Below are 16,873 nucleotides of genomic sequence, written 5' to 3' on the forward strand. Positions count from 1 at the left end.
CAGGGATAAACTGCGTCATTTCTGTTTTAAAATCACCGCCTTCGGGAAGCCAATTCCTGTGCGGTATCCCGGAATATTTGTTTTAATTTTAATAAGAGAAATACTGAAATAGTCTGGTGTGTAGGAACCTAATGCCAGTGACTCAGTTGCCTGTATCTTCTTTTCTCAGTGTGAGTCCGAGTTCCAGAAGCAAATACGTTCCCCTCTATACGTAAGTAATGTTTCTTAACGTCCCCAAAATGACTAGATTTACATCTAGTTGTCTTGGCTTTCAGCTCACTCATGTCTGTAATTCACTTTTTGGAACAACTTCTGCTTTCTGACCAACTTCTGGTGTCTTCCTAGCGTGGTACCTGCTGAAGGTCAGGAGTTCCATCAAAGATTTGTTAAAAGATTTTGGTGAATGAAGGAAAGGGGGACCGTATTTTCAGTTTTCCCAAATTGGTTATTTTATGAAATGAAGTACCTTGGGTGCGACTAACACTGGGTGTTGTCAACCAGAAAGACTTATTTTTGACGTGGAAATGGGGCCGCCTGCTTTTCTAAATTTAAGTCTGGCTGTCCATGGATGGCAGAGATATGAATCTCCCACCACGTGGGGTCTTCTTGGCCATAAATAGAAGGAAAGAACTTGTTTTAGTCTGTTGGCTGCTACAAGAAATGTCACAGACCGGGCGAGTTACAAGCCACGGACGTGTCTGTGTCACGGCTCTGGAGGCTGGAAGTCCCAGACGTCCGGGTGACGGGGCTCTTCTGGGTCACAGTGATGGAGCGGGGAGCTCTGTGGGGTCTCTTTTGTAAGAGCTCTAATTCCTTTCCTGAGGGCTCCCCCCTCATGACCTAAGCACCTCCCACCTCCAGCTACCGTCACCTTTGGGCATCAGGATTTCAACCCGGGGGGGTGGACACAAACAATCAGATCATGGTACCTTGGAAGGAAGCAAGCCAGGAAAGGGGGGGGATCCGGGCCCTTCATCCTTGCCCCGCATCATGCCCGGCTCTCTGCTCCACTGCGGAGCAGACGCCTCGTTCTCCTAGTGGCCCCAGAAGGACCTCAAGGACACCCCCTGACTGGTGTCCCCTAAGCGGACCCTCTCTCTGGATCCAGAGCCGCATCACTGGTTGCCCAGCATCCCCGGCACCTGCCAGGTTCCCAGCTCCACAGGAGGCCCCTTGGCCCTGGGCGAGACCCGTCCCCGCCTGGCCCCAGGCCGCCTCCCCATCCCAGAGGAGGACTTGTCTCAGGGCTGCAGGACAGCGGCCTCTCTGCTCAGAATCTCAAACCAGCTGTCCCTCTCACTCTGGCTCAAACGTAAGATCAGCTGTTACTCTGAAAAATCTGAAGTCTACCTCCTTTTTGTTCCAGCATCGTGGTTCATTTTTTATGTATTGATCTATTTTGGCAAGATTTCCTCTGTAAGTTAGGATATGTTCATCTATTTTTTTTTTTCTGTTTGTTCTAACCCCCCCCCCACCACACACACATCTTTTCTTTTCATCCTGACAGTGGCTGTGTGCAGTCTACAGATGCCGATGACCTTGACAACCCCTGGGGCGACATCACGTCCCTCGCCAAGCCCCGGAGCTCGGAAATTCTCCGCACAACCGCGAGTCGGTGAGTTGCTCTTACGGTCACTTCCCTTTATTCTTAGGGGGGAAATGCGGCGACCGGCTTTGCTAAGCAGGAAGGAATCAGCAGAGTCCTCATGCTGAGCTGGGTCGGGATGGAAGCTGCCCGTCCTCTGTAAGAGCTGGAGTTGGTCACAGAGGAGGTGGCAGCTTCCAGCATTAGCCTGGGCCTCTGCAGCGTGACATTCTGTGTTTACCAGTGGAGACCCCGAGGCTGGGAAGTCACTGCCCAGGATTCGCAATGGCCCATGACCGCAAGCTGCAGTCCTGGGTTCTCGTCCTTAAACCACTGGGAATTTGATACCATCGATTTCTGCAATGACTGAAAAGCTCTCAGGAAAGATCTTGCAGGACTGCAGTGTGAATCTCGAATGTATTTTAAATATTAATTGATTTCTTTTTTTTTTTAAACCATCAGTTGTACCCACAAAACCAACTAGTTGAATTCACATTGGCTGTCCTTCAGACCTAGCCTACATCTTATAATTTATTTTATTTTATTTTATTTTATTTTATTTTATTTTATTTTATTTTATTGAGTTACAGTCAGTTTACAATGTTGTGTTAGTTTCTGGTGTCCAGCACAGTGATTCAGTCATATATATATATATATATATATATATATATATATATATATATATTCCTTTTCATATTCCTTGTCGTTACAGGCCATTAGAAGGTATTAAATATAGTTCCCTGTGCTGTACGGTATAAACTTGTTGTTTATCTGTTTTATATTTAGTAGTTAGTATCTGCAAATCCCAAAGTCCCAATTTATCCCTTCCTACTTCCCTCCCCCACTGGTAACCATAAGTTTGTTCTCTACGTCTGTGAGTCTGTCTCTGTTTCGTAAATATGTTCATTTGTGTCCTTTTTTTAGATTCCACGTATAAGTGACATCATATGGTATTTTTCTTTCTCTGTCTGGCTTACTTCACTTAGAATGACATTCTCCAGGTCCATCCATGTTGCTGCAAATGGTGTTATTTCATTCTTTTTTATGGCTGAGTAGTATTCCACCACCATGCTATAATAACTTTGAATTTTCCCCCTGGGGAATTCTGACTCTCTGATTCTTTGGACTCCTTAGCTAAACTAAAGTATTTTTCAAAACTAACTTTTGTTTCAAAGTATATTTCTGTAACTTATTGCTCTGATGAATTAAATAAGTTGATCTATTTCAACAAAAAAAAAAAAAGAAAAAGAAATGGGTACATAAATATTCCAGGCACTGTGTGAAAGACTTTGCCTTCACATAGCTTAAAAATCTGAAGGGCTGGTAAGCTGTGCACACCAGTAATTTTAACACAAAGCAGGATGGAGTGGGTCTGAGGAAGAGTGTATTGGTTTGGTCCTTCTGTAGTTTCTGCAGGGAAACTGGTAGTGTTGAATGTAGTAATTCTGAAAAATTTTTAAGAAAGGACATGAGGATAAAACCAATTCAAAATATGCCCCCGGCATTAAAATTTAGACAGTTTCTTCTTTGCAATGTGCGTCTGAATTTTGGAACGTTTTACGAAACATTCTTAAAAGACTCAAAAGGTGTTCTTTCCGGCCATTCTCCAAAGAGAGTGGAGAGCAGTCCGGCAGCTGCTTTATAATCTGAGTAAATCGGGAAGCAGGCCCTCCCGCCCCGCCTGTGTTTTGGGAAATTGTGCGTGGACCCTGCGGAAGAATTGAAGACGCTAACTGTACTTACCCAGAGTGGACACTTGAGGGCCCCCGAGGCTGCAAAGTTTTCTTCCTGGGACTCTAGTTGTCGATTTTTAACGGGATCTTAACCTCTTAGCACAAAGAAATGCTTTCCATTTTTACTGTGAGATACTGGGACAAAAATACGCATAGTGTCATATGTAAAATACAAACTAAAATAGAGGTAAATGCCTGTGTGACCTGGGCCTGGCGAGGGGAGTGGTATTTTATTAAAATCTCGCTGCCTCACTCGTCGCCTGGGCCTCCTTCCCTGCCGGATTTCAAGCCTCTCCCTGGCTTGCTTTTCTCCCTGAACCTCTGGACGAAATGTCCTGTCTTTTCCACGGTTCCACACTGAGCAGATTACGGAAGAATGCACACAGTGCGATGCCATTTGCATGAAGTCCAGAACCCAGAGACACAAACGTCCTAACTCTGGGCCAAGCAGCGTGTAGAGGACCATCCTATTCAAAAGGAAACCTGAGTCTCTCTCTGCTTCCTCCTCTTAAACTTCCTTAAAGGAAAAGATCTTCATTGTATGATCTTTAAGTTTCCGCTCATGACCATGACATTTATTCGTGGCGGGGGAGCCATGCCCGCCCCACCTCCTTCAGTGGAGGTCCCATTTCAGAGTCCAGGCTACTGACTCCTTGGGCTTAACTGGTTCCCCTGTCAGAATCACCAATTTCCCCAAAAGGCAAATGTTTTCAAATTTTCCTCATTAACCGATTTTGTATTCTGGCCACCAAGTCATTTGATTATACTAAATTTTAAAAATAGCTTTTTTTTTTTAAATTGTAGAACTGAATCTGATTATTAGGGGGGGAAAAAGCACAGAAAACAATTAATAACAATAAAAACATAGCCAAACTTCCACACAGAAGCATAACCCATCACCATTATTAAGGTTTTGACATATTTCCATCTGTTGTATGCGTCTTGAATCTTTCTTGCATATATATTCACACAGCCTGATCCGTGTACACTTTTTACTGCCTTCACATTACAGTGTCATCCTGGGTGCATCTAATTGTAACTCATCCTAATTTTTATTCTTGTAGATGTGCTGTCATTGGCTATTGCATTTATGTTACATGTGTAAATTCTCTCCATTTTTAAAATTTTTGCTATGATGCTGTCAAACACTTTTTAAGTGAATCTTCTGCACGATTTGGAATTATTTATTTACAGGGGAGATCCCTTGAAATGCATTAAATGGGGTCAAACTATATCAACGTTCTGAAGCATGTTGCCAAACATTTTCCTAGAAGTATTATGTACGTTTACAATTAGGTTTCAATTTTTAACGGGATCTTAACCTCTTAGCACAAACCCAGAATTTACGTTCAACGTGGATGCTCGGACACCTTCGATAATAGCGTTAAAACTCACCAAGTATCATATTTCTTTTCCTTCCAAATGTGTTCATTGTAAAAACAGTTGAAATACGTTTGTACAAAGTAAAATGCTTCTTTAAAAATAACTCAAGTACGTTTGTAAAAAGTAACATATTTCCTTAAAAATCATTCAACTACGTTGGTAAAAAAAGTAAACCATCTCTTCCATTTGAAATCCCAATATTGAAAGTTGATACATGATATGTCCTTTTAGACTGTTGCCCCCAGCGTGCCTGGCTGGCTGCAAGGCGGAGACAGCGGCCCGGCCCGACGTGGTGTGCGCATGCGCGTGCGGGCTGTGTGGGTGGGGCTGAAACAGAACGTTTTCCGTGACTCTTAACATCTGTTTTCAGTGGCTGCACGCTATCCCACTACGAGCTATGTTATCGTTCACACAGGCCAATTCATTACAAAAATATTTCCTATTATTTAAAAATACAGCAATGAACAACCTCCACATAGATCTTTGCACAGTTATGCATCCGTTTCTGTAGAACGGTGCCTAAAAACAGAGCTGCTGCACAAACTGTCTCATTCAAATCAAAATGTTTCCTGATTTGGCAGGCATGCCCAGTTATTAAGAGATATTTAGAATTAAGGAACTGAAGGCATTAAGTCCGTTTCCACTGAGGTTCCTAACTGGGACCTAACACTGGGGACCAGTTTAGGGACTGGAATCCACAATCTCCATTGGATTCAAGAGGAATTCGTGAAGCTCGGGGCACTGTGTAAGCATTACAAAAAAATAAAAATAAAAAGACAGAGATACGAGTCACTGCTCACTTATAATCTGTGCCAAGCAAACAAGTTAAAGTCAAACTGACATAAGGATTCCCCCCCATTTTTTTTTCCCCAAATCTGATTTTTCTCTTTCTCTTAAATACTAAGGCTGTATTCTTTGCAGGAGCTTAACGGACCAGGGTGACGCGAAGTCTGTTTCCTGTTGGTGTTTATTTTGTGGTTCCATGTAGTTTCAGAATGCCTTGCATTCAGGCATCGCCACAGAGAAGCACTGACCTCTGCAGCCAGGACCCCAGGGCATGCAGCCTCGCCCTTCCCTTGGAAAATGGAACCTGGCTTTTCTTTTGCAATGGAACCCCAGTATCTCACGTCCGTGTGTCTCAGCTGGTCCAGATCCTTTTCTTGACCAGCGAGGCCCCTGGGGCTCCGAGCTGGACGGGTGCCCATCCAGGCGACAGAGCAGATTGCTGTGCAAGCCCCCCGGCCCCGCCCCCGGCCCCGCCCCCGGTGCTTTCCAGACACCGTTTGCCCTTTGGTTTCCCAAAGCAGCCCGGCCCCTTCCATCAAGCTGTCCGTCTGTCGTTTCAGCACTTTGTACGGTTTCATCTTCATCTGTGCCTTCCCCTCAGTTGTCTCTGACGAAGCATCAGCAAATGATGAGGACTTGACCCACCTGGGCAGCGGCTGGCCGAGGTCGCAGGCGGGAGAGGAGTCCTCCCCTGCCGTCAGCTCCTTTAAGAACATCTCACCACCACAGGTCTAGGACAAGGCTGTGAACAGGAGGTCCCTTCCCCAGGGCCTCTTCTGCCTTTTCAGCGGACTTTCACAAACAGTGTGATGAGGCCAGAGCTGCTGCAACAGGCTTGAACCCCCAGGAGACCGACAGGAGGCTGGGATGGCGTGCGTGGTGTCCGGAGCCTGGGTCACTCATTCCGGGAGCCGTAGGAGGACGGTGCCCTGTCCCCAGGGCGAGCCGCCGGCCTGGGAGCGCTTGCCGGGGTTCAGCAGTGGCTCGTTTCTGCGTTCCCTTCCAAGAGCAGAGGAGGGGACGAGGCCAGCGAGAGGAAACCAAGTCCCGAACAGATCCGGGGCCCCAGCATCTGATCACATGCCGAGAAACGCAGTTGCACCCCACCTTAGTGTGCCCTGTGGCCCCCTTCCCTCAGCCCTGCCCCCCACACCTGCACGATGTCAGCAGGCGACCCGGCCCCCAGCCCCCCGCAGGGAGCTGCGGGCCCCCCGACGCGGGTAGACCATGGCTCGGAGGGTTTTAGCTCTGGGCCCAGGCTGTGCCGGTCACTGTGTCCCCCTGCGCCCGGCCTCCTCTGTCCCCCTCCGACGCCCCCCTCCTCCTCTGCATCAGTGATCTGTGCCGCACGCAGGTCTGCAAACCTCTAGTTGTGCATTTAACGAATGCACTCATTGATGGGAGCGTTCTCGGGAGCCAGGCCTGCTCGGTTTCCGCCCTCAGTCAGCCGCTGGCAGAGAACAGCTCTCAGTAAACGGGAGTCAGAATGAACTGAGCTTAGACAAACCTACACCCGCCGTCCGCTCTGACCTCACAGAGCTTCCTGTCTGGGCCTGAGGGGCGCTTCCCCCCCGAGCCCGCTGGGTAGGGCTCCGTTCTGCCACCAGCCAGCTCAGGGGTCTCCGGGCACATCACTTAGACGTTTACTAGAGCCTCAGTTTTTGCATCTGCAAAATGGGCAGGACACCGAGACCTACATCACGGGTGTTGTGAGATTAAGTGAGCCACCTCGTGTCCGTGTTATAAAGGGTGCTGGGCTACAGGACGCACTGGGTGGGGGGTCACATCTGTAGCACCGACAGACGTCGCGTGCACGCTGAAATTCTAATGCGCGCGTGCGTGACCCACCTTCCACCTATAACGTGCTTTTCCCGTGTTCTCTGCATTTCCTGCTTAGCTCTTAATCCCACACCACCCGGGCCCCCTTCTTCTAACTGAAGCACTGCACTTCCTTATACTCTCAAGGCATTTAACTTCTCTTTGATTATGCTTTGTTGAGCAAAGCCGATTAGTTGCAAACTGAGGCAGTGATTGAGTCAAGTTTACCCCCAAGTTCGCACCATCTCGGCTTCTTTTTGGCAAGCGGGCCCAAAAGGAGGCGTTCAGAAGGCTGGGAGCCATGGAACAAAGACAGAAGGGAAGGCCCCTCTGGCTTGCAGAGGGCTTCCTGCTCCTCTTGGTTTCCCGTAAATGGGAGAGTGGGTTTGAAGCGACAGCCGGTCTGGGAACAGTGTCTTTGGGAACATTGATTGCTTCTTCCATTTAAAAAAAAAAAGCCATGTCACGTCGCAGCAGCAGGTGGGCAGGTGGAGCCCAGAGGCCCTTCCCTTCCTGATGCCAGGCCGGCGTGGCGCGCTCCAGGCGGAAAAAAGTCCCCTTGTGATGTCGCTGCCAAGGGGTTGCAGGGAACAGGGTCTAGGAGCAGCGTGGGTGAGGACTTTCGTTTTCAAACACTTGGCAGTTGGTTACACAACTGAATTCGTTTCTCAAGCCTGAGCAGCTCGCCTGTAATCCAGACGCCTGGCTCGTGCGTGTTGTTTTTTTAGCTGCGAAGTGATACCTTGTCATTATTCTCGTGTGACGTGTGATAGCGGTGAGTGTCGGTAACCTGCGTGCCACGCGGCACGGGGAACTGGCTGGACGTCGCACGTCGAGCCCTCCTCGTGATTTTGGCAAATCTCCTGATTCCGTCTGTGACTCCTTAGCGGATTCCTGAGAGCCATTTTCACCCTGCAGGTGTTTTAGGGGCAGTGGAAAAAACCTGTCACCCAGAGGAAGGGGATTTCCTTTGTAACATGCATGGAAGCTTTAATGAATCTTAAGGGGAGAGACCGACGCCTGGATGATCTTGCCCCATTTTTTTTTTTTTAATTGCTTCTCTGACACACAGCTGTGATTCTTCGAGAAAATTCCAAGGAGCCCTAAAGGCCACTGCCTGGAAGGGGACAGTGGTGGTTCGCCCCCCCCGGCTCCCTCCACCAGACCTGAAACACAGACTTCCAAACCTCGATGCCCGCTAGAATTATCCGGGGAGATTTGAAGAAAGCCCCTGATTCCCAGGTCACACCCCTGACCGATTCAATCAGTGTCTGGGGACTGGGGGGGAGCTGGGCATCGCGACCTTTGAAAAATCCCCGTGAGTTTTCAGTGCTTACTTTGCAGACCGCCTGCCTTCCCATCCCTCCAGCGGCCCGGGCTGGATGCACGCTGCGTTCTCCACCCACTGGGCTGCTGTCTTGTCAACTTCTTGTTCCTTTCAAGGCTTGTATTTCAGCTAAGTTTAGTTGAGCAGGTGCTCAGCTACTACGTGCTTTCCCGTTCGCTGACTCCCTCTGAGCCCAGGGTGCCTGGAGAGGCGGCGTGCTGTGTCCCGGCCACAGGTGACCCAGTGGCCAAGGGGTCGGTAGAGCCAGCTTGGAAGGGAGGCCCGGCTCCCTGAATTTGCTGGTCTCACAAGATCCGTTAACTCCTGCTGCATTGGGGTCCCCTGTTTCATTGTGCACAAGCCAGTGGGTCACGGACACGCGGAGGGCCTGCCTTCCCACCCTTGAGCTTGGAATTATGACCCTTCCGTAGCCGAGGTCTGGGGCCCAGGGGCCCAGATTGGAGCCCCACCCCTCAAACACTCGGCTGTCCCTGCCCTGCCCTCTGCCGTCTGCCTGGCCCCTGACGCTGCAAGGGACAGCCTCCCTGGAGCGCCCTGTTTGGAAATTTCCTCCTAAGGGAAATGGTCCCTGGAGGTTTCCTTGGCTTGTGGGGGGTGTGGGGAGGACGCGAGGGGACTAAGGGACCCACAGGGGAGCTGTCCCCTGGCCTTCTGCAGAGTCTTGGTTATGTCTGTGCATCACCTGGGAAGAGGGACAGGCCGAAGTGATGCCCGACTCCTGAACAGGGGCAGCCCTGAGGCACACTGACACCCGGCCCTGCCCTCCCACCAGAAGGCCAGCGACGGCGGGCTTCTCCTCTGCCGCCGGGAGCTGGGCCGGCGCACCGGCAGGACTCCCATGTTCTTTTTCATTACTGGTGACTACAAGACATTGAATGCAGTTCCCTGTGCTGCACAGTAGGACCTTGTGGTTTATCTGTTTTATATGCAGCAGTGTGTATCTGCAAATCTCCAACTCCCAGTTTATCCCTCCCACCCCCTTCCCTGTGTGCGAACGCAGGCCTGCCCTTCTGTACAGGATGAGGGTCCACCTCCATCAGGAAACAGAGCCCAGCGCTGAGTCACGCATGCAAAACACATGCACATGCAAACAGCGGAATAACATGGACTTGAAGTTTCTCTGGTCCTGGAGCAGGGCTGTCATCGGCACCGCTCTGCATCCCAGTGCCCCCGCCTGCACGGAAAATTTCCGTGGAAATTTCCAGACCTTACACAGATCAAGACCAATTACACTGCGTCCTCCCCCGGGGTCGTCACATGCGGGTGCTGGGGACCACAGCCATTTTATAAATTGCAATTCTCATTTCCTGTCTTCCCCCTTTTTACCTCTTTCCCCTAGCTCTGCACATATGCCTGGATACGCTGGTAAGGTTCATTTCGCAGCCACCCACCCGGCAAATTCGGATATTCCATCGACGACCCCCTCTCCAGATTCAGAAGTGCAGAGGTAAGTGTGGGTCCTGTGACTCAACGTGTTCAGGTTTGCTGCGGGGTTGGGGCCCTAATCACAGTTATTCCATTAAAGAACAATTAAGTCCTAAGAGTAAATTTACGTGGTTTAAAAAATTAGGGTGTCAAGTCCAAAAAGACAGGAGAGTCCATTTTCCCATTTAAGGAGCATTTTCAGATATTTAAAGCGTGTTAGGTGAATGGCCTCTTTGCATCTCGGACTCACAGCTCCTTCTGCACCATCATCCGAACACGCAGCCGGGGACATGAGACGTGCGTTCACATCTTGTGAATAACCACCTGATTTTTCATAAGAAACAATCTCGGATCGGAAGCCATATATATATGTATGCATTAGACACCATTCTGCAAACTGAAAACCGGAGACGTTAGCTGGGGGGGTCACCCAGACCCCGTTCCCCGAAGCTGCTGGGGGGAGCGGCACGGCACCGCTCATTGTGACTCACATTTGAAAGCGTCGGATGGAAGCCTCGGCCTTGCAAGCGAGATGACACGGCTCTGAAAATGCACGTGCAGGCTTAACCAGGTCCAGTCGCCGGGCTGGTGCAAGGAAATCAGGTCTCCTGGTGGGTCGCTGTGTGCCTGGGAAGGGGAGCCAGGCAGCACCCCCTCTCCCCCAAGGGTGCCGTTTCTCCTTTTTGGAAGAGAATCCATTTCTTTACCAGACGCCGATGGCACATCCACTCTGGACCAGGCACTGTTTAAGGCACTGAGCGCACAGGGTTTGAACAGAAAAGATCCAACAGCAGAAGGGGACTCAAGCAACTCGGCAGGGTGGGGGGCATGGCTTTGGAAGGAGACAAGGCAGGGTGACCATGGAGCTTGGCAGTCAGGGAGGGCTTCCCGGCGGTGACCTTCAGGCCGAGTCGGACCTTGTGCCCCAGTGGACTTTTCTAAATGCTCCGCGAAGGGCCCCCTGGACCAGGGTTTGTGGTTCACACGGCCATTCCCTCTCTTGCTCACTCATCTGTCTGCTCACTCTGATGTTTCACCGGCTCGGCCGTGTGTTTACGGCGCCCCAGGAGTTCGCAAGGATTAGACCCAGCTGGCGAGGGGCTCACAGTCTAAACGTGAGCAGGGGACACGCAGCTGTCCGTGAGGACGCCGAGGTCATCGGGGCGCCAGCCAGTGTCTGAGGCCGCCCCAGATGCCGGGGCTTCTAGCGAGGCAAGCATCTTGCTATTGCGGGGACGGATGAGGAAACCACGTGCAAGGTCGCAGGGGGTGCACGTGGGGCACCAAAGGGGACTGCACGGAGGAGGTGGTTCCGCCGTGAATCTGGGACGAGGGGAGTTGGTCCTACGGGTGCTTGAGGCCAGGGCTCTGCTTCCTCCTGGGACCCAAGACAAGGAGCCCCTCACCACCCAACTGTGGGGTCCCCGGAAGGCGGCTCCGGGTCCTGCCTGCCTGCCGTCGTGGGAGCTGCGTGCAGAGGGCCCTCCGCCCCGGGCGCGCGACCTAGTTCTACAGGTGGTGACCATCGGGGAGCTTCCCGCTGACAGTGCCGTGTCCCCTGAGCTGAACGTGGGTTTGACAGCCGTCTGGTCTAGGCCATCGGATGAAAAACGTCTGAGAGGAGGTCGCTGGCTTTCAAGGCTAGTGCTTTGCATTCAATTGATTTTCTCTCAAGACACATTATTAAGTTTCTTTTTGGGGTGGGGTAATTAAATTTACATACTTATTTTTAGTGGAGGCACCAGGGATCGAACCCAGGTCCTCGTGCATGCTAAGTGCACGCTGTACCCCTGAGCCACACCCTCCCCACAAGACACAGTTTTCAAATGTCACAAATTTGTTTGCAAAGGCAGGGCTGCTGGAAATTTAGACAACGTGCTTTATTTCAGGCAGAGGACCCAAAGAAACCATGTCAAAAGTAAATGCAGCCTTTTATCTGTCGTGGAGACTTACTGTCCAGAAAGAGCTGCGAGGACGCTGTGTCTGGACCATTCACGATGGGGGAGGGACCAAACTCAAAAGCCGCTTTTTCGGGGCGAATGCCAGCGGTCCTGATCCCTGACCTTTTGGTTCACCATCCATCGTCTCGCCCCAAACATCTCAGACCTCCTCCCCGACGGCCTGTTGGCCTAGAATGTTTCCACAGTCACCAGACCTCTAGGTACCCAGTGTCCCTGTGCATTTGAAAGAAATCTTTATTTCTGCAGAAAACTCATCCTCCCCGTCACTGCAACTGTTACAGGAGAACCTGAGCGTTGAGGCCACAGGTTCACGTCCGTGGCCCACCCGCCCTCACCCCCCAGGCCCTGCGCACACAGCTGTCACCCGCTGCCCCAGGGAGGGGACTGAGAACCCCCCGAGCTGTCTTCCCCGGGGTCCTTGTTCTCTGGGTGCACGTCGGCTCTGGAAACAGTGACAGCATCCCAAGGGCCACCCACTAAGTGACAGTGAGCGATGGGGTCGTGCTCTGCCGGGTGCCCCGGTCTCCGCCCCCACCTGCGGACGCGCACCTCGGGCAGCGGCTCCTGGAGGGCGGGCGGCTCGGCCGCGAGGAAGCCCCCGAGACGCTCCGGCTGGACGAAGCCCCGTTCTAGCAGAGGGACGGCAGCCTGGAGCAGGGAGGCCCGGGCTCTGCGTCCCTCCGGCCCTGGGACCAGAGGCCTCTGAGGCTCTCCATCACGAAGCTGTGCTCTGATTTTGTTTTTTGGTGACACTATACTGCTTTTTGGCTAAAAATTTCCAGTGGAAGTGGGAGTCTAGGTCTGTCTCTGGTGAGTGTCACGAGAACCCAGCGAGCAAGCCTCCTCTTGGTCGTGGCTGCCGGGTCTCCCGTGATGCGCCCGGCTGTTCCTGGGCGCCAGGCGCTGGCGCTCGCCCTCTCCGCTCTCCGCACTGCGGCCCCGTCTCCCAAAGGCCTGCCCACCCCCGCGGAGGCCGCGTCCACACCGCTGTGTTCCCGCGGCCCCAAGCTGCTCCAGCGGGCCCCCCCGCCCCCCCACCCCCCCATCAGAATGTCTGCTCCCACCGCAGTTCTGTGTCCTTTCCTCCCAGAAAGACAGGCTCTCACTTTTCTAAACCTTCACAGCCTTCCCGCTGAGCTCTGGGCCCTCTTCAGCGCTGCTCCCCCAACCCCCGCCAGCGGCCTCCATGCTGGAGAAATCAGACGTGACCCCCCCCAACTCCAAGCTGCCGTCCGGCACTCCCACCCCTTCCTTTCACTCCTAAACGCCTTTAAAAAGTGAACAGCCCTTCCCGTCCCCCCCCACCCCACGTCCTCCCAGCCCGCCCCTCCCCAGATCTTGCGGTGGAATGATGTGACCGGGAGGGACCTTTGAACCCCCTTCGCGCCCATTTGCCGGGGACCTTTGTGGTTGATGGTCTACACCGGCGGTTTGGGGCCAGGCGGCTTGGGCCGTGACTGTGAGCACCAGGGGGCTGAGGGCCGTGTGGTCCCCGTGCCACACCTGGAGCGAGCTGTGCAGGACACCAGCAGCCCCCGGGGCTTGGCCCTGAGACGTGATGCCACGCAGCAAGGAAGGGGACTTGGGACGAGATTGGAGGGGGCGCGGGAGGTGGGTCAGAAGGGATGCTGTGGGCCTCGGGCTGTGAGGGGACGGGCCTGCGCCCTGGACCCCAGTCTCCATCCAGCCCAGCGTCTCCTGCGCGGTCCTTCTGGCCAGGGTGCACTTCCACGGAAGAATCACGAGCTCTCACTCTGACGGCCTCTTTTCCCGACGTAATAAAAAAAAATAATCAGAGCACAAAAACAAGGCCCTTCAGGTCCCGCGGCCGTGGGCTCTGTCACTCCTGCCGCACGCAAGCGTCGCCGTGTGCTCGCGCACGCGTGTGTGAGCCAGCTGTTCAAGACGGATGGCATGACGCGTGTCCACGGTGGGCGGACGGCCCTGGCCATCAGCCGTGTTTGGAAAGCATCGCTTGCCTCCTAGTCGACATTTTCAGGTCTTTTAATTTTCACGGGAATCTTGGTAGGTCATTATTGCCCTGGGATAGGTGAGCCAAGGACACGTGAGGTCAGGGGCGTCGTGTGAGGGCAGTCAGGTGTCCCCAGGGGCAGGGCGACACCGGCTCTGGGCCCTGCACGTGGCCCGTCCACCCCCACCCTCCTCCCACTCTCCCGTTCGCTGCCAGCCCTGCCCACGTGCTCCGTGCCTCCCACCTTCCCGTCTCCCTGAACTCTGACCTCGGCCTGCACCGCCCTGCCTTCACCCTGAGCCCCGTAACTATGAGTTGGAGAACATACGAGGTTGTATGTTTTATTTACATTACGTTTATTTTTCTTTCTGTTTTTCCTCCACCCCGTTCTAGCGTCTTACGGCAAGCAACGGTGGTCGACGTGTTCCGTCACCAGGCCCCGCTGTCCCGGATGGTCACAACTGTGAAACCCTACAACCCCTTCAATAAGAAGGAAAATGGAACGGTTGGCTACTGAGAGACACCCGCCCTCCGAGGGGGCGGGGCCTGAGGCACTGCACAAGGTGCAGGGGCAAATAAAGGAAATTTTAAAAAGGCACGTTTGGAGTGTGTCCACAGAATCTGACAAGGCTGGGTGGACCCCAGCCTCGGTCATTCCCTTGGCTCAGCCCTGGAGTGCCCCCATTCCGTGATGGCAGTCAAGATTTTCTGGAAGCCACCAGCAGTGGAGGTTTTATTGTAGAGGATTCTTCTTGAGAGTGGCGATGCCAGGCTGCCTGGAGGTTTCAGGCTGAGGGACGGGTTGTAACTGCAGATCATAGATTCTGCAATCACAGATTATCCCGCCCAAAACCTGTATGTTGTTAATGAGAAAGCCGAGTGCTGAGAGAGACAGTGGCGTTCTCTTCACAGAGGGTGCATCACACGGAGACAGCACCTGTGGTGAGGAAGACCAGAGCCTCCGTGGCCTGACTCCGGCGTTTCAGAGAGAGGGAGGCACTCCCCGGGCTCCGTGAGGGTCTGAGGCAGGAATGGCCACCACGTCCACTTTAGGGTCAGCCCATGGCCTGGCTGGGTCTTGACCCAACTGAGCACCAGCTTCAGCGTCACCCAGGTGTGTTGTGGGCTCGTGGGACCCTCCGTGCACCCACGCATGGTTATGTTCCTATACCCAGGCCTGTAGGTCCTGTTAGGGTCACTGGACCCTGCAACCCCACGGCAGGCATTTCGCAAACATCCTGCTATGTTATGAACAGGCCGCCTGAGACCAGGAGAAGGGAGGTTTTGATCTAAGGTCACGCAAGTCATAACTAGCAGGCTTAGAGCTAGAGCCCAGGTTTTCTGAATCTAGAAAACTGCCCCGCTCCATTTCTCTGCAGACCAGACCATCTGTGCATCACTCAGGAATAAACCAAACAGAAGCGGAACGCCTTCTCCTTCTCCCAGGAGATCCAGGATGCACCAGGGGTCCCCCAGAGCTCCCCGCATGTGTGTAAATCCTTTGGGGGTGGCTTGGCGCTGCTTCTCCCACTGGAGGGGCAAAATCAGCTATTTTGGCTTGGGCCTCTCCTGTTGCTTCGGCTGACAACTCGAGAGACTTGGATGTTGACTGCAGACCCTCCCCGAGCACTGCCTTTCTGCCCAGACAGACAGGAAGGCATGCGTCCGTCCGTCCACCCTCCATCCGTCCTGGGGAGCCGACTCGCCTTCAAGGAAAAGGAGTGACTTCACCTGAATCTGACCTTGCAATTCTAATTATTTTCAGAAAGAGCAATTCTCTCTCTCTCTTAAAAAAAAAAGACAAACAAAAACAAAAATCTTCATCTCGGAAGATTCTCACCCAAACACACGCGGGGAAGTTGAGCCCCGCCCGGGGAGTGGATTCACGCACGTTAGTTACGTCTCGTGAGCTGACGTTCTGCGGTGGACGTCCACATTGTCAGGAGGCGTTGCTGCTCCACAGCCGAGGCTCCTGTTGGTCATTCTGGGCTTTTCTACGGCTAGGATGCCGGAAGCACCTGACCCCAACCCCAGCAGGCCCCGATGATTGTGGCCACCCTCCCAGTGCGGGCACCGGGGCGCCCGCCAGAGCTCCCAGCATCTCGAAGCTGCTTCTCGGAAGATGGGGGCCTTGTCTGCAGCATGCCGGGGGCCCCTGCAGGAGAAGGGAGGGGGCGGCTCTGCATTTTAACCCCCCCATCGGCTCAGACGTCCCCCCTGCGACGCTAAGGTGCCAACCCCGCCCCCCGCAGACCTGGAGTCCAAGGCCAGCAGAGCGGTACCCGCATGCCTGGCCCTCGCCTCTGGATGTGAGCCGTGTGACTTGGGTCTCCACGGTCAGCAGTCCAACTGAAAAGCACCGAGATCAGAGGAGGCACCTACAGGGGGAGCCATCTGTTTGCCAAGCTCCGAATTCTGCTCTTGGGTGTTTTGTATCCACACCTCCCGAGGCTGCACTGGCCACGTGCCGTCAACCCCTCTCCCCACAGCTCGGGCTCCCCTAAACGTTACTCTCTCTGCTTTTATTTCACCCCAGGGGCGACACAAACACAGGCCACCCCTGCAATTTTGTAAGACGTAGGTGGAAGACAGGGTCAGAAGTTAGTAAGGAGGTCACAGGAAGAGAGCCTGAATCTCAGGCAGGATTCAGACACACAGATGTCGAATGTGTTCCCATCAGCGTCTCCTGTGCAAAATGGGGCAAAGGAAGGAGGCACCCACACTGGGTCGAATGGGACATCTGTCCTGTTGCCTCCGTGGGGAGCGACCTCCAGTCCTGACAGTCCTGCCCAGAACATGCTGTCCATGGGAGGGGGCAGATGGCCCAGAGGGAGCAGCCTGACGGCCCGGACTTCCTTTTAA

At 53.2% G+C, this 16,873-nt stretch overlaps 1 protein-coding gene across 1 annotated transcript in view; it reads left to right on the forward strand.

The window, feature by feature from the left end:
- SPMIP7 (sperm microtubule inner protein 7) overlaps window positions 1–14,562 on the forward strand; it is a 35,378-nt gene extending 20,816 nt beyond the window's left edge. Inside the window, exons 6-9 of the mRNA XM_010950220.3 lie at window positions 170–211; window positions 1,508–1,615; window positions 9,993–10,100; window positions 14,405–14,562. Of these exons, the coding sequence (XP_010948522.2) occupies window positions 170–211; window positions 1,508–1,615; window positions 9,993–10,100; window positions 14,405–14,528 (382 nt within the window). The 3' untranslated portion in view covers window positions 14,529–14,562. The remainder of the gene's footprint in view (window positions 1–169; window positions 212–1,507; window positions 1,616–9,992; window positions 10,101–14,404) is intronic.
- Window positions 14,563–16,873: the final 2,311 nt, after the last annotated feature.

This window comes from Camelus bactrianus, chromosome 36 (assembly GCF_048773025.1).
Source record: "Camelus bactrianus isolate YW-2024 breed Bactrian camel chromosome 36, ASM4877302v1, whole genome shotgun sequence".
Lineage (NCBI taxonomy): Eukaryota > Metazoa > Chordata > Mammalia > Artiodactyla > Camelidae > Camelus > Camelus bactrianus.